Raw genomic sequence first — 15129 nt, 5'->3', positions numbered from 1 at the left:
GGAAGTAAGGACCTAGTTTCATGTTTTTCTTCTAGATCTTGCTTTATTTTTATACTTGTTCAAAAATAAACAATTATAATGTAATTAACTCTAATGCTGTGCCTTGTTTTGGCTCTTTATTTGCGTTACATAGTTTATCCCCTCTGATTTCAATTGGAAATACAGTGCCAATTGTCTTGCAGAACCTACTGCACAGTTCCATGTTTTAAGTGATCCTTTTTTTTTCTAAATTGCTTAGAAGTCTTTCTAGCAGTTTTGTTCTCTTTTCTTTTTTCTTTTTTTTTTTTTAATTGGCTATTCTGACACTTTAGATCTATGATCACATTCATTGTTACAGCTTTACTTCTGGAATTATCCAAAAAATGATAACTAATTTTAGATTCTTTTGCAGACAAATGTAATCCAGATGCTTTCTGTGAATGTCCCAGGCCTTGTTTACCAAGGGCATATGTGGATGCTTCGTTTGTTTTAGATAGTTCACAGAAAACAAGTAGTGCTGAATTTGAGAAAGTTAAAGACTTTATAAGCAAAGCAGTCACTGCATTCAGCATTTCCTCTGATCCAAAAACCCCTGTTGTAGGGGATAGGATAGCTGTGGTGAGCCATGCACTATCAGATTTTAAATCAGGTATAGGGAGAAGGCCAGTAAAGAAAGAATTTGACTTCTGGTTACCTACAGCAGTGAAGAGCATTCGAGAAAATATCTTAAAGAATCTCTTCAACAGCTGAACGGAGAGGCTGCACTATGCTATGCCATACAATGGACGATTGCTAGTATTTTCTCAGGGGCTCCCAGTCCAAGACAGCTCAAGGTTATTGTCATTGTATCTGCTGGAATAACAAGTCAATGGGACAGGAATACACTAAAGAGAATTTCTTTGGAAGCTAAGTGCCAAGGCTATGCACTACTTGCAATTTCACTAGGAAAGTCCTATGGCAGAAATGAACTAGAAGAGCTAGCAAGCACCTCTCTGGGACAGCATTTGGTTCAGCTCGGCAGAATCCACAAGCCAGCACTTAACTATGTAATGAGGTTTTTGAAGCCATTCATACGTTTCCTCAGGACTACGTTATCACATCATAGGTTTATCATAGGTAAGTTATCACATCATATCCATCATTTTTTGTTTTCCTGTGACTTTTCAGTGTTCCACAAAAGCACTGGATGGATAAGGTTGGAGTGTACTCATGGATGTGTGGGAGGACCCATGTAGGGAAATGACTGAAATCTTGTCTGTGGTCAGGATTCAAAGCAGTTCACCCATTTCTTTCTGGGAAAGCGTTTCTCTGGGTCTAATGAGTATACTGGTTTTTGATAGTAGCCTTACTTTTATTCCTGAAATGACAGCTGAAGAAAATAAGTGAACAGTATTACAAGTTGTTTGCATTGACTCTAATGATATCTAATGGGCAGTGGAATCGTTACCAAAGGAGACAGAAGCATCATTGCTGGGGTCATTTAAACCAGACCAAAGAAAGCATGAAAGTTTGGAGTCCTGCTTTTGTGCCTTCCCGAGCTCCAGCGGGAGACGGCAGATCCCATTCTTGGCACAGTGAACCCAGAAAGACAACAACTCCCGGAGCAGCCAGCAAATCCCAGCCCAGCTTCTAGCTGGCCTGGGTGCGTACGAAAGCGAAGGTCTGTGCAAGAGTTGTGCCGAGTCTCCTGCAGGCGGGAGCTCAGGGATGACCCTGAGTGGGGCACGGAGCCAGGACGGCAGCGCGGCAGGCGGCGCGGAGTGGAGCTCTCCCTGCTGTGGCTCAGTAGATGATTCCCTCCGGCTCCAGCAGCAGGTACTTCTTCATGGCGAGTGGGATGGCGAGTGAGGGGACATCCCTGTGGCACTTTCCCAACAGCATCTCCCGAATAGCACATCTGCATAAGTGCATGAGTGACCGCGGTGAATTGCTGCACACGGCAAACAGAGAGTCATAGAAATCCTGGTATCGCTGCAAGAAACAACAGTGGTTTAGAGCAATAAGGCTTTCTTCCATCCGTCTCTGCCCTCCCAACACGTGCACCGTGGCAGAATGAGGTAAAAAAGCATACATCGCCACCCCGTGCCTTGTAGCCTTGTCCAGCAGCCAGGGCTTACTTGGTTTAGCCAGTGCCTGCATGAAATTCTTATACCTGTCTCAAATATTTAGTGTTACTTAAGTTAAAGAATGCCTGACCATGTCTTTAGGTTGGATATGCCTTATGTCCATCAGTCTGAGGTGGGGTTCCTCTGCTAACTTCTGTTAGTTGTCCTCATCTGAGAAGAGCTTCAGCCAGCTCAGGGTCAGTGCAAATTAACTACTTAATCATTTAAACCTCACTGCAGGGCAGCCTGGCTATAAATGACCAGTGTTACTGATGAGTTAGCTGAAGCTAAAGAAAATAAAGCAGCTCTGGTCTTGGTCATTGCCCTACTATCCTTTGAGAATAAATAGAATTATGTCTCCGCAAAAGAAAAATGCAGGTATTACAAATTAATAATGTTGAAACAAAAGTAGCAAATTGTAAATGTGAGAATAATTAACACTTCTGCAATGACTTGACTTTATTTGATATTCGTGTTACTTGACAGACCTGGGTAAACGTTTTTTCAGATGAGTATTATATTTATTAATGAGTACGGGTTTGTGTCAACAAAACGTTTTCTCCAATTTCATGTCAAATTTGGCAAATGACTTTGACAACAAAAACAGCAATGGCAACAAAAAATAGAATATCTATAGACTTTTCCAAAACAGAATGTTTCAATATTTTAGATTAAAATTTTTGTTTGAAAATGAAATTAGTTATCTCCTTTCTAAATTACACTTTTAACTCACATAATGCTTTTCTTTTTTGTTTTGATGAAAAAAGACTCTTAACATTTAATTTTGTGTTCACCCAAATTGATTTATTTTTTCTGAACAAAGCTGACCTGAAAATGCAGTTAGTCTCACAGTTCCTCTGGCTCTGTAATTCTGAATTACAGTATAGATCTGGTTCCCTGAACACCACTGATAATGCACAGCATATGTTGTTGCACCTCACCTCAGCAGTGATTTGTAAATTTTGACACAGCCCAGGATTTGTCAAAAAAAGAGGTGTAAGGTAGAATGCTGGAACTGTGCAGATTTCTGAAGTAAAGTGAAAATAATAAAGGGATTAAAAAAACATGGTAATTATAATCAAGGCAGTTGCAAGGCGTTAAGGGCTTACCTCGAAGACGTCGTCAGGTATGGCTGCTTTCCACTTGGATGTCGATTTGATGTGCTCGTAAGAATTGATGACAATCTCCACAGCTCTCGGGTGGGAATGACAGGCCTGTAACACCTGTGGGCAGGACATAGACCAGGAATATTTCGATTATGCAGCCGCTGGTGGCCGGAGCCGGCCAGCCCTGCCTATGTGGCTCCACACAGCACGGTGCAACCAGCCAGCGCCCCATGGAGCCACGTGCACCCTGGTTAGCGCTGCACGGGAGTGCTGGCTTCGGTCCCCAGGGCAATGTGGCTTGCTGATGGGGGATTTTTATCACCTGAACCTGGCGATAATGTGTTTAATAGCTAGCCTGAGTGTCTCACCACCAGCCGAGCCACACTTCCTCCAGGCCACGCAGCCCCGGGAACAGGGATGCGCCTCCTCTCTCTACAGCCCTTCCCATCAAGCTTAGACTCTGCTTTTCAGAGTGGCAGCCTTGTCCCTGCTTGGCTGTCAAGGCTGCCCATCCCCACTAAGTGAACAACTCCCTCCCTCCGTGTAGGCAGAGCTTTCATGAGGGTCAGGAGGAGTCTCATGCTTGAAAGCTCATCTATTTTTGCTGTTATATCAGTATATTAAATTCTCTCCCTACCTTGCTTCCATCCTGAGACCATCACAGCTACAACAGCATGGCTACTACGAATAGCAGGAGTTTCATCTATACATTACGGGGAGAACAAAAACTACATGGCTACTGGAAAAGACTGGGAGATGGGATGATTCAGAAGTAGGGCTTGCAATCATGTGAGCTCCCTGAAGCCCATGCTCTGCCCAGTCACCCTAGCTCAGCCGGGAAGGGCCACAGTCTGCTGTCACCCATACGCATGGAGTAATGCTTTGCGTTTGCACTGTCCTGGGTACATTTTTGTACAGGATGCAGAACATCCCTCTGGGATAAACATGACCCTACATATTTTACACATGGCAAATGACAGACTGGAAGTGAGACCCAGTCCATGCAGCACATCCAAGGCAGAGGTGGGCAGAGGAGACCCCCTGGCCCGACTTTCAAATGCACTCTAGGAAAATGAGTGTTATCAGTTATGAGTTGAAAATAGCTTGGCTCAGACTGTGCTCCTCACTTATTATAGACATGGCTAGCCCAGGTACCACAGAAGATCTGGCATTTTATTCAAAGATTTCTGGTTGCTTGGCCTGTTGAAATTTTACAAATATAGTAGAGGAGCTGCAAAATGTTGTTTAGGGCAGAGGATTAGAGAGAATGAGTCCTGATTTCAACAAGCTTACTTAGTTGCCTGATATAAGTCTATCGGCTACTCTGTCTGTGCTTTGGGCTTTGCAGAACTTGAGAAATTCCTTGGGAGGGATCCTGCAATTGTTTTTCTTTTTCTTTTTTTTTTTTTTTTCATCAACTTTGAACCCAGGTCCAACCTTTCCCCTTTATTTCTCACATTTTTTCCTGGGAGTGAGCCAAAGCTTTACTGAGCTCCATTTCAGTTTGAATAATGTATATATTTTTAAAGGTTAAAAGTGACAAACTGAATTGTCTAGTCTGATCTTCAAGATTTGGTACAGGCCATGAAATATGATTCCACCCAGTGAAGCCTGAATGGAACCCAGTTTGACAAAGGCATATAGGTTTTCTGAAATGCGGAAAGCAAATCAGCTCGGAAATGTCAGCTTGAACCAGCACTTTAGAGTTTGGGTTTCAAGTTGGTTAAGAATGAAAATGAGGTCTGTGTCTGGGTTCTGGAATTAGCAAATATAATTTTGCTTCCATTAAATGATGTCGATCATACAACAGCTGGTCTCGCAAGATTTTGGGCATTCTGGGTCCACAGTTAGCCAGACTCCAGCAAATCCAGATACCACCAAACCCTGCAGTTTGTGTCTCTCATCCTATTTCTGTTCAAGGCAACACCTCTCTCCACTATCTCTACTCCACACAGAGCAGTTCTTAACCTTGTGAAATTGCAGAGGATATATCCTAGCTGCTCCATGATTCAGTAGCAACTGGTAGCAAATGTCAGGCTGGGCAGCTGGCCGCACAGATGTCACTTTTAAGATATACTGTAAAGGTGCACAGCCGTTGACATCCATGATGTTGGCCTCTGCCCCTGCCTCCAGCAGCATGTGTAGCAGCACATGGTCACAGTTCCAGGCAGCTTTGTGGAGCGGCGATTTGAAATCCTCATCACGAGTGTTCACTTCAGCTTTATAGTCTAAGAGCATCCGACAAATGAGGTGGTGGTCTGGGCTGTATATCTGATCCCTATAGTGAAGGGCCCAATAGACTGCACAGGCCAGGGGAGTCTCCATGTGGGCGTTGACAGCATCAATATGTGCTCCTTGTTCCACGTAAAAGGCCACAAGCTCAGGGATACCCAAGCGTGCAACTGTGTGCAGGGGAGTCTCCTCATCTTGGTTGTTTGTTTTTATGTTCACATTTGCTCCTGCCAAAGAAAGATGATGGGAAAAAAATCAACACAACAAAATTCTGGCTCAGACATCTCTCTGCTTGAGCCCTGCTATCCGAAGACAGGGTAAGGCTGAGCAGCCAGCTTGAAAGATGCGTCTGGAAATGCAAATAGCTAGAGGCTTGGATTCTGCATTTCATAGGCCTCCAGAGAAACCCTCAGAAACTTTTAAGATTCTTGGATCTGGCTCGAGATGTGATAGCTTGGCCCTAAGCGAATAGAGGACCTTATCTCAGCTGACAGAAGACCTTATCTGAACACTCTGTTTTGAACAGCATTCAGGTCCAAAGCTCTGTGCGAAGTGCCTTTTCCTACAAATTAGGAACTGAAGGCAAAAGGAGAGCTTTATTTCTACCTCAGAGTTCTGCTCAAATCTATACCCGGAGAATGCTTCCTGTAGCACCTCATTAACTGGGAGTCGGGAGGAAAGGACATTTTATGCTAAATCCATAGACGATACACATAAAAACACCCCATAGCTAAAGTCACCAGCTGAGGGTCTGGATCCTGTTTTCACTGAGGGTCTGGATCCTGTTTTCAAGCTGTTAGCAGGCTAGGTAAAATCACTGAATTTGTGCAGAATTTATATTCCAGCTGAAACAACAGCACCATCTTCTGGGCAGTAAAGCAGAGCATAAATTCTGCCTTGCTTTTTGCATCGCTTCTGCCAAAATAGTGACAGGCATCCCTAGTTCCTGCTTGCTGCAGCATGGCTTTCCAACTGTTGTGCTACTTTCCAGCTACCAGCAATTTGCCCTAAAGCATACAAATTACTACAGGAATAATCCTGAACACTATTTGTTAAAAAAGAAAAGAAAAAAAGTTGACAAGATCCCATTCCCCAGAGCAAAGTGGAACCACAGGCAATATAAAACCACACAGGGGCCAGCAGGCAGGGGGGGCAAGGGGCTTCATCCAGAGATGAACGATGTTGAAGCTGGGTGACCACAACAGCTGGGTGACTCGCACTTCTGTTTCTTTCCTTGAGCCAGGGACCCTGGCAAACTGGCAATGAAGTACTCGTGCAAGAGCAAGCACAAGCTGTGTGGCCATCCCACATCTCTCCAGTCTCATGAAAGCCCCTACATGGCCATACTTATGCTAAGACTGAGGTCTAAGGACTGTGGAGAAGGAAGGAGAGTCAAAAATTGCATCTGGGCTGGAACAGCTGAGTGCTAGCCACGGTGCCTGCAAGGCACGTGGAGTCATGCTGACTTCCAGGAGAGCGTCAGCAACCTACATTTGCAGGTGGCAAACAAAAATGGGATCGGTTTTGCCTGTTTGGCAAGTTGCCCAAATTAGAAGTGATCAAGTTGCATTCACCTGAACTGACCCAGTGTGACACCACCGAATGGGGATAGCAGAAAACTTTGATGCAGTGACATTAACTGAAACCCGGTCTTTGGCTACTGAGTAGTGAGAACACGTATGTAAACACCAGCTCAATTTTGCTCCAGAATCTGTCCCATTTTGTTTGCAGCCACTATGTTTATCTCACATGGGGATTTGAGTTTACAGAGTGCTTTGGAATGAAAGGCAGCTTGTGAAGCAGTATTATTCTGTTACTGATGGTGGGGAGGAGAAAGCCTTCAGAATACGACCTTTCGTTTGCATTCATCCTATGCTATATTTTGTAAGAGTACATTGGACTTCCTAAGCTTGTCCATGGTAGCAAATTGAACTCCTGCTGTCAGCACTGTTGGCTTTGGGCAGGATACAACTGGCAGCATTTATTTTCCTTTCTACTGTACAAAATAATATGCATCTTTCCAGTAAAAGAAGAGCGATGTGGTTATTCAGTTGGGATTGCAGATTGGCTTGCCCACAAAGCATACTAGGTCTCTGTGTTTCAAGAAAAGCCTGCAATAATAACAGGTGTAGCAAAAAAACAAAAGCACTTGTACTTGTCATGGCACACCGTGATAATTAGGGGAATCTGTCTGTTTGCATCTATGACTCTTGAAGGTCTGACTTTGCTGTACACTTTATGACTGTCTTTTATTGTGGCCTGAGTCAGCTTCCTTGTGTTAAGGAACCAGCGTGTAACACCAATATATTTATCCAGGGAATTTTGTCTATTCATAGGTTCGTTGTTACAAATGGTCAGCAACAAAATGAATCTTACTTTGGGAAAGCACAATCTTATCTAACAGCCTTTTTCCCCCAGTCTCTGTGTAGCTGTGGGACTTTGGCTGCTGACAAGTTAACAGAGAGCATGAAAAACTTTCAACACCAGGTCTTAAAAAAAACAAATGATTGGAAGAATTTTGCCAAGGAAGCTTGTCAAGGAAGTCTGAACACAAAAGAAGAGCGGAGAGGCACACTTTCATGTGAAAACATTTTAACAGTAAACCTAGATGAGGAAGAGAGAAAAAAATTAGAGACTCCCTGGTGGGGGATCCTTCCCGTGGAGCTGATGGGAGCAGGCAGGGCGGGGGGCAGCCGGGACAGGCACCAGGCTGGCAGCGGTGAAAGGGGACATGAGCCTGGAGCAGGGGCAGGGGCAGGCAGAGGGAAACACAGGGGTGAAGAATTGGATGAGAGAAACCTCAGCTGCTCAAAGAGGTGGGGGAAAGAAGACGAGTCAGCTGTGGATGGGCAGGTAAATATACCCCTACTTTAACAACTTGCCTCTTAAGAGAAACCACGGATACACACCCCACCACTGGGAAGGCTGTGGGAGCCTCTCCAGAGCTTGTGACAACCTTTTGCTCTACCTTACCTCTCCAAACCAGCTGCTGGGCACACGGCATGGAGGTGCGCGTCGTGCAGAAGTGCAAGGGTGCCTGCCCGCTCATGGAGAAGCAGTTCAGCTTAGCGCCGTGGTTGCAAAGGATCTTGAGACACTCCACGTTTGCCGTTTCACACGCCACATGGATCGCGGCTTTCCCGTTGGGCCGGCAGTTGATGGCAGCTTTGTGATTGAGCAGGACCGAAAGACACTCCAGATGCCCATACATGACAGCGAGATGAAGTCCAGTCGCCCAGGATATTTTTAATTTGTAGCTAGGCAGCCAATACCCTGTACAAAGTGAAACTGTATTACCATCCTTGGCTAAGACTTTTCTTTGGATCCCCCACCTACTGAGAATAATTGAGAGGGAAGGAAGGGTTGGAGTTTTGCTTTAATTTACTGTAATTTCACCAGCTAGAGTTTAGTGTACACAAACTTCTCTCAAGCATAACTTCATTTTCATTAAGCACGTTTACTGTGTGCGCTGAACAGCCTGGCTTTTGGATAGATAATTCCCATGTAGCTGTACTCGGAAGGCAGCTTTCTTTTTTTCTCGTGACTTCTGTAGCTGGAATTAAAAAAAAAAATCTCAGAGCATTTGAAATGTCGCCAACTAAAAAATACAGGAGAAATGGGATCTCTAGCCTGCCGACAGCTGAACAAAGGTGACGTTAGAATTAGAAGGCAGCATTTACTCAGGACAGTGACTCAACAGCTAGCAAGTACATCATGCTGCTCGTGCATGGTAGGGCTCAGGCTCTTTCTTGCATGTCAGGAGCTGGGCTCAAACTTGCAGTGCTGCTTTGCACACAGACGGCCCCTCGCAGCATGGCTGCAGCTGGGTCAGGCCTCCGCCACCAAAGCCCCTCAGCAGCAGCGAGCTAGGGGTCTCGAGGCTGACGCAAATTGCCTTGAAAAGCCAAGTGGAAGCGGTGACACTTCAGCATGAAATATAATTCCAAAATATTTGGATTTTTCTCTGCAAATTTCACAGTGATCTCTCTCTCTCTCTCTCTCTCTCTCTCTCTCTCTTTTTTTTTTTTTTGGCTTACAAACAGGTGTAAGACCAAATAACAATTTTCTGTTCCCAGGATAGGACTACATGCTTAATGGCTGCATAGAGACAGTCTCAGAAGTGATTACTATAATCATTTGTTTAAAAAAAGTAAAACAAAATAATCATCAGTAGAAGGGCAGCACAATTCTAGAATTATTATTATTATTATTATTATTTTTAGGTACAGCAGCTGCATCTTAGCTAGAATGTGCCCATATACCATTTTTGGGGTTTGATTTATTTATTTCTCCTTGGACAACTGCCTGGTTAAATACTGTTATCATGTAAAAGACAGAAAAATACTAAAGATGTACCATGAGGTCAAATTAATTCAAATCTTTATTTTTGAATCTCCAGTTATATATAGCTTTTCATTCTTAATGTCGCATGGATACAGTTTTTACAGTAATCAGATGTATTGAGTTAGACAGAAAGAGAGATGGGGAGGAAGGAAAGAGGTAGGTAGAAACAAAGAGCTGGTGACAGGGAGAAACTTGGATTAAAGTGCCTCTTCCCCTCCTTGTTACATAGGAAGTATGTCTCTTAAAATAGACATCAGTAATGCAGTTCTTGTAAGCCTCTGAAAAATGCTAGATTTCAATGTAAAGGGTACAGTTATAAAATTGACAGTCAAGACAGCAGCTGCACCTACTGCTCTGGCATGTCTTCAGTGGCATTTTGCTTAAAAATACAAGCATTTATTACTGCCAACACATGAGATCTCAGAGGTGAGAAACAGTCTACAAGGTCGGTGAGAAACCTGTTTACAATCCAGGGCACCCACTTGAGGTCTAAATTTTGGGGACTACCGAAACCTTTGTCAAAGTAACCCCCTCAGTCAATGGAAAGAGCAGGTAGCCCTGAGGCCACCCACGTGCCTAAGCGGGGCACAGGCTCGCCAATGAAGGTGCTCAAAACCTCTCTGGAGCCATTGACTATAGAGGTAACTTTGGCACCTTCTGTAAGAAACTTGCTTCATCAGGTTCTCCCGAACTGGGCGCACAGGAGGCGAGCTATATCCTGGGACCTATGAGTATAGCAGAGCAAGTCTCCCAAACCGGCCCCCTGCCTAAATTCCCCTTCCTCCTTGATAAGCTGACTTATCCCACAGGGAGCCAGACCTGATGGCTTGAATGCTAGAAAACGTACAAATGCAAGCTGTAAATGGTAACAAACAGCATGAAAGTGATCTTAAAGAGCCAAGTTACCACTCTATATAGCCACGATTTTCCTTCCTGAGACCACTGTTGATTTCATTTGCCTGTGCTGCTGTGGGGGAGCTCCCTCATGGGTGTCAGGAGCATCTCCCTGCTCTCCGCCCAGACCCCAGGCATCCCCGAGCCCAGCAGGACAGCCACTGAGGTGCAGAGCCGGACACGGCGTGGGCTTCACGGGAGCTTCCTTGTGCTTGCTTGGGGTGGACGCATGAAAAAGCAACGGCGCACGCAAGGTCAGAGGCCTCAGGAGCCTGCAGCCATCTCGGCAGAGGGGCAGCAGAGCAGCTCTCCCACCCATGGCATCATCTTTCCGCTTCACAACCTTGGGCCTGGCAAAGCTCATGTTGTCTAGATGGTGCATAACCAGGGCGTGACTTGTGCAAGAGCTGGTAGAGTGCCTTCTGCCTTTCAGAGAAAGAAAGTGAATCTCTGCTGTGATGTGGGCCATTGGGTGCATTTACCTCAGCAGAAGGCAGGGAGGTCTCCAAAAGAGACAGGTTAATGCTTGCAGTCAAATAATCTACAATTAAAAACCTACGCATTAGTTCTGTGGCCTAAGACTGCATTTTAGCTTGCTGAGGACAGAAGAAAGTATTTTAAGATATTTTTCTCACTGAGTGTGTTAGTTCAGACTCGCTCACCAAGGAAAAGAGCCAGGACTGCATCATCCTCACCCTTATGAAATCAAAAGAGCAGAAGCTAGTTGTTAAATGACAGGTAAACACAGCAAATGAGAAGAGGTGGGATGGTTGTCCCTTCTTTAGGGCACAGAAAAAAAGTGTATTTGTTGTGCTGCTGGGACTGGAGGTGTTTATCTCCATGTGTGCTTAATTTCTGGCAAAGGCTGATGGTTAGGGTTTTTTTTAGATTCACAGGAAGAATCTGTTGGCAAGTAAATAATGAAGCATGCTGATTTTAATGGAGACCAAACTTATTTTATCACTTTGAGCTGTAAAGTGATAAAAGTTTTTAGAAACTCAGCCAGTATCTGGCTGAGAACAGGTTTGTTTTTCTATACTCTGGAAAAGCTGAGATGTCTTTCCTGGTCGTGCCCCTCCATGGTATTTTTACAAATGGTTTGTTCTGATTTGATAGACACAATAGCACACCTCACTTTGAAAACTGCATCTCCCATTCAGCAACATTCAAGGTCCACAGGACTTCCTGAGGACTGAGCTAAGGACAAGTCACTGTAGTACTCTCTTAAACTGAAAATGGAGGACACTGAACATTTTACGTTTTTCAATGGTCTGTTTATGTGACATACCAGGTACGTGTCAGAAATTTATATATCGTGTTTAGCTGCGTGGTCTATTCTGGGCTTTGCACCTGAGTTCATGTGAGGAAAGGCAAAAGACCCCTCTTTCTAGCCTTCCCTGAACCAGCAACACAGAAGCTTGGTTGGGTCTCCGGCCTGCCCTTGGCTGAGCCCACGGATCCGGCCAGCAACCTCCTCTCCGGCGGCGCCCGCGCAGTGCAGGAGGTAGCCCCGGCTGCCACCTCCTCCACGGAGGAGGGCACAGGCTCCTCCTCGGCTCTCAGTATAAAACTACTGCAATTTTACAGCCTGTCAATCGACAAGCATGGTAGGGTCTGAAGGGACAAATGGCCACAGTTTCTTCTAAATTACTCAAACCCATCTACTTCCTGCCGTTGTGTTTACCTTGTTTGTAGGAGGCCAGAATCAAGTTTTCGTCTTCCACTTCAAAGACTGTGTCCACGTCTATTTTCTTCTGGCTCAAGAGCTCTTCCAGTGTTTCATAGTCATTTGATTTCAGGGCTTCAAGAAAAGCTTTTTTAACCAACTTGGCAGCTGCTGCTCGAGTCATTCTCCCCTCCGTATTCTCCCCTTCTTGGTACGTCTCCTCCAGCTCCATTTCCAAATGTATTTGTTTGTGCAGTGAAGAGGGGCGCACTGAGGTCCTAGAGCAGAATTGCATGCTGAAGTTCCTGGAGACCAGAAGGTAATTTTATCACTAAGTCATGCTGATCTGCTTGTTCTATTTATATAAGGAGCATTTCAAGCATTGAAATGCCACTCTTGGATATCACCACACTCTTTTTATGAAAGCGGGGACAGACACACTAGCAATAACACCAAAATAAGAATGATCTTTATGGGTTTTATATACCTCAAGCTTCATTAAGCACATGGTTACCCTCTGCTCCTGCCATACACTCACATTAAAAGACAGTAGTCCTGGGCAGGAGAAACACTCATGTTTCTTTTCATGGTTACCATTGCTGATTACTTCAGCGAGAGGTGATGGTCTCTCTGCAGATGCCTTTTAACTAGCACATTTAACAAAAAGGTGCTCTTCCTGGGGGAGGCTGCTCACTCTTTCCCAGGACAGTGCTAGGCACATCAGTCCTGATTACGTTCCTGCAGCCATCAGGCAGGCCTCCAAAGCAGCACCCCTGCCATGGAGGTCTCAGAGATGCCCTGACCCGCAAAGCCACTAGGGATCACCCTATCTAGCCCAAACTCGTGCATAACATCCTGAGCGGCAGGATTTCCCTAGACTCACAGGTGCCAGGAGGCCATGTGGCTCCATTGTCTCTTCTTACTCCCTCTCCATCGTCTAAATTACCCTTCATCTAAATTGAGAGCCCCTCTCTCTCCCTCACAACCCCATCACCCACTGAATGGTTACCCCTACCTCCGTTTTTGTTCTTCCATGTGCCCTGCCAGCCCTGTCCCTGTCCGTGGGCCAGCAGCAGTGTGTGAGGATGCATGCAAACCCACACCTGGCCACTGTGAGTGCTGCCATGCACCATGCACAAGCGGTTCACACAGCCCTGATGGCATCTGCACCCACTTGGGCTCCTGGTGAGACCACAGCTAGTAGGAGACTTCACACTCTTGATAAATGGGCTGGCATCGCAACCAATAAGAAGATATTTTCATGCTTATTCTTCCTGACCTCCTGCAACTTCAGCTGCCAAGTGGGCTGATGAGGAGATGTGAATCAGGTCATATCAGAAGTCGTGGCAGCCCCTGTGCTCCTTGGGTTTCCAGGGGCCAGTCTTCTGAGCCAGCCCCGCGAGGATTTGCAGGGCATCCGTCCATGGCAATGCTCCCCAGGTCCATGCTAGGGCAAGTGTGCCATAGAAATGTTACAGAACAATTCATGGAGAATTGTGAAATTTGTGAGTACCTCATACCTAACTGCTTTTGAATAAAAAACACTTCATAAAGTAAAGTGCTTTCCTGAGGTATTGTGTTCAGACCTGTAATAATGTTGGGGGAAGGAAAAAGACCAGCCCCCAGTGCTCCAGGCATCAAGTCTGCATCTTTCCAGACTTAATATGAGGTTCAGTGCCAAGGTCTTAGTACCCTTACTTTCCTTCCTGCACGACTGCCTCCCTCTTTCCTTGTTACTCTCAGTAGTGGATGACTCCACTCCATGCTTTAAAAAATATGTTAATGCTTATCTGCCATGAGCAGAAGGATAAGATGTGAACTGTAGATCGTATGGAGTTCTTGTTACTTGCACCTTTTTTTTTAACCACCAGATCTGAAAAGTCATATATGCACAAAGCACTGATATGTGGATACAATCAATAGCTCACCTCAGCTACACATTTCTTTATGAAATGGACTAGTTTTTCATCTATCTTTGATAAACAGCATTAGATTTACACGAGGCCATTCAATCTAGCTGTGTATTGAAAGGTTCACGACAGTACATCTCCATGCTGCTCTGCCGTCTGAAGCTTCAGTTGCACAGATTACTGCCTGTCTGCTGATCCATCGGGCTTGCTCTTGGTTGACAACTGATGTGAAGCAATTTGCAATAGCTTGGGCCACAGTCAAATAGAAAGTTAATTAAAATCACCTCACATTTGTCAAGATCCAAGAGGGATGCACAGGGACAGCGCCTCAGACCAGCTGATGCACTAGAACTTGCTCACCTGCAGTAATTTGTGTGGCCTTGCTCCCATTCTCACAGAAATCTTTCTTAACACTAATGAGCCTTAAAGAGAGAAAGGAAACAAGTATAGATACCTGCCTCCTTTGCAGTTAGTGTTTTTCTGTACGATGCATTTGGGCTTAATCTTGAGAAACCTACCCACATGAATACACTACTGCTTTCAGTAGGATTACACAGAAGAATAAGGATACGGCCTTATGTTTTACACTGACAAATAATCAGATAAAACTTCATTTTTTTTTAAGGAAGCACATAAGAAGTTTTATTAATTTACGTATAGTGTGAAATTTATTTAAGAATATGTAAGTACTGGAAATCATTGGTGGGACAAAGTGACTGATTTTCCCCATATATCTGTATTTTTATATTATTTTTATTTTTATCTTCCACCATACCACAAGGTGGCACTTTGATTTTGAAAGTCAAAACTGATGGCATCTGAGCCTCAAAGCAGCCAAGTATTCTGAACATTTTACCATGAAACAATAGTACATCACTGGTTTAGTACAAACA

General features: G+C 44.7%; 1 protein-coding gene across 1 annotated transcript; it reads right to left on the bottom strand.

Annotated features, from left to right (window-relative positions):
* Positions 1-1761: 1761 nt before the first annotated feature.
* On the bottom strand, positions 1762-12558 carry ASB4 (ankyrin repeat and SOCS box containing 4). The gene is made up of 5 exons (XM_026098795.2): positions 12345-12558; positions 8396-8695; positions 5159-5649; positions 3194-3307; positions 1762-1950 (listed from the first exon to the last, which is right to left on the bottom strand). The coding sequence occupies exons 1-5, from the start codon at positions 12556-12558 to the stop codon at positions 1762-1764; spliced, it is 1308 nt and encodes a 435-aa protein (XP_025954580.2).
* Positions 12559-15129: the final 2571 nt, after the last annotated feature.

Source organism: Dromaius novaehollandiae, chromosome 2 (genome assembly GCF_036370855.1).
Source record: "Dromaius novaehollandiae isolate bDroNov1 chromosome 2, bDroNov1.hap1, whole genome shotgun sequence".
In the NCBI taxonomy this organism is placed as follows: domain Eukaryota; kingdom Metazoa; phylum Chordata; class Aves; order Casuariiformes; family Dromaiidae; genus Dromaius; species Dromaius novaehollandiae.
This window is presented reverse-complemented; position numbering and strand designations above follow the sequence as displayed.

What these genes read in the sequence shown, in the direction of transcription:
- ASB4 (XM_026098795.2), bottom strand. Translation starts at nt 12,558, where the DNA reads ATGGAGCTGGAGGAGACGTACCAAGAAGGGGAGAATACGGAGGGGAGA. An exon ending in CCAGCAGCTGGTTTGGAGAG is followed by an intron (nt 5,650 to 8,395) that starts GTAAGGTAGAGC and finishes TTTCTTTGGCAG; the next exon opens with GAGCAAATGTGAACATAAAA. An exon ending in ATCCTCTGCAATTTCACAAG is followed by an intron (nt 3,308 to 5,158) that starts GTTAAGAACTGC and finishes TCCTGCCCACAG; the next exon opens with GTGTTACAGGCCTGTCATTC.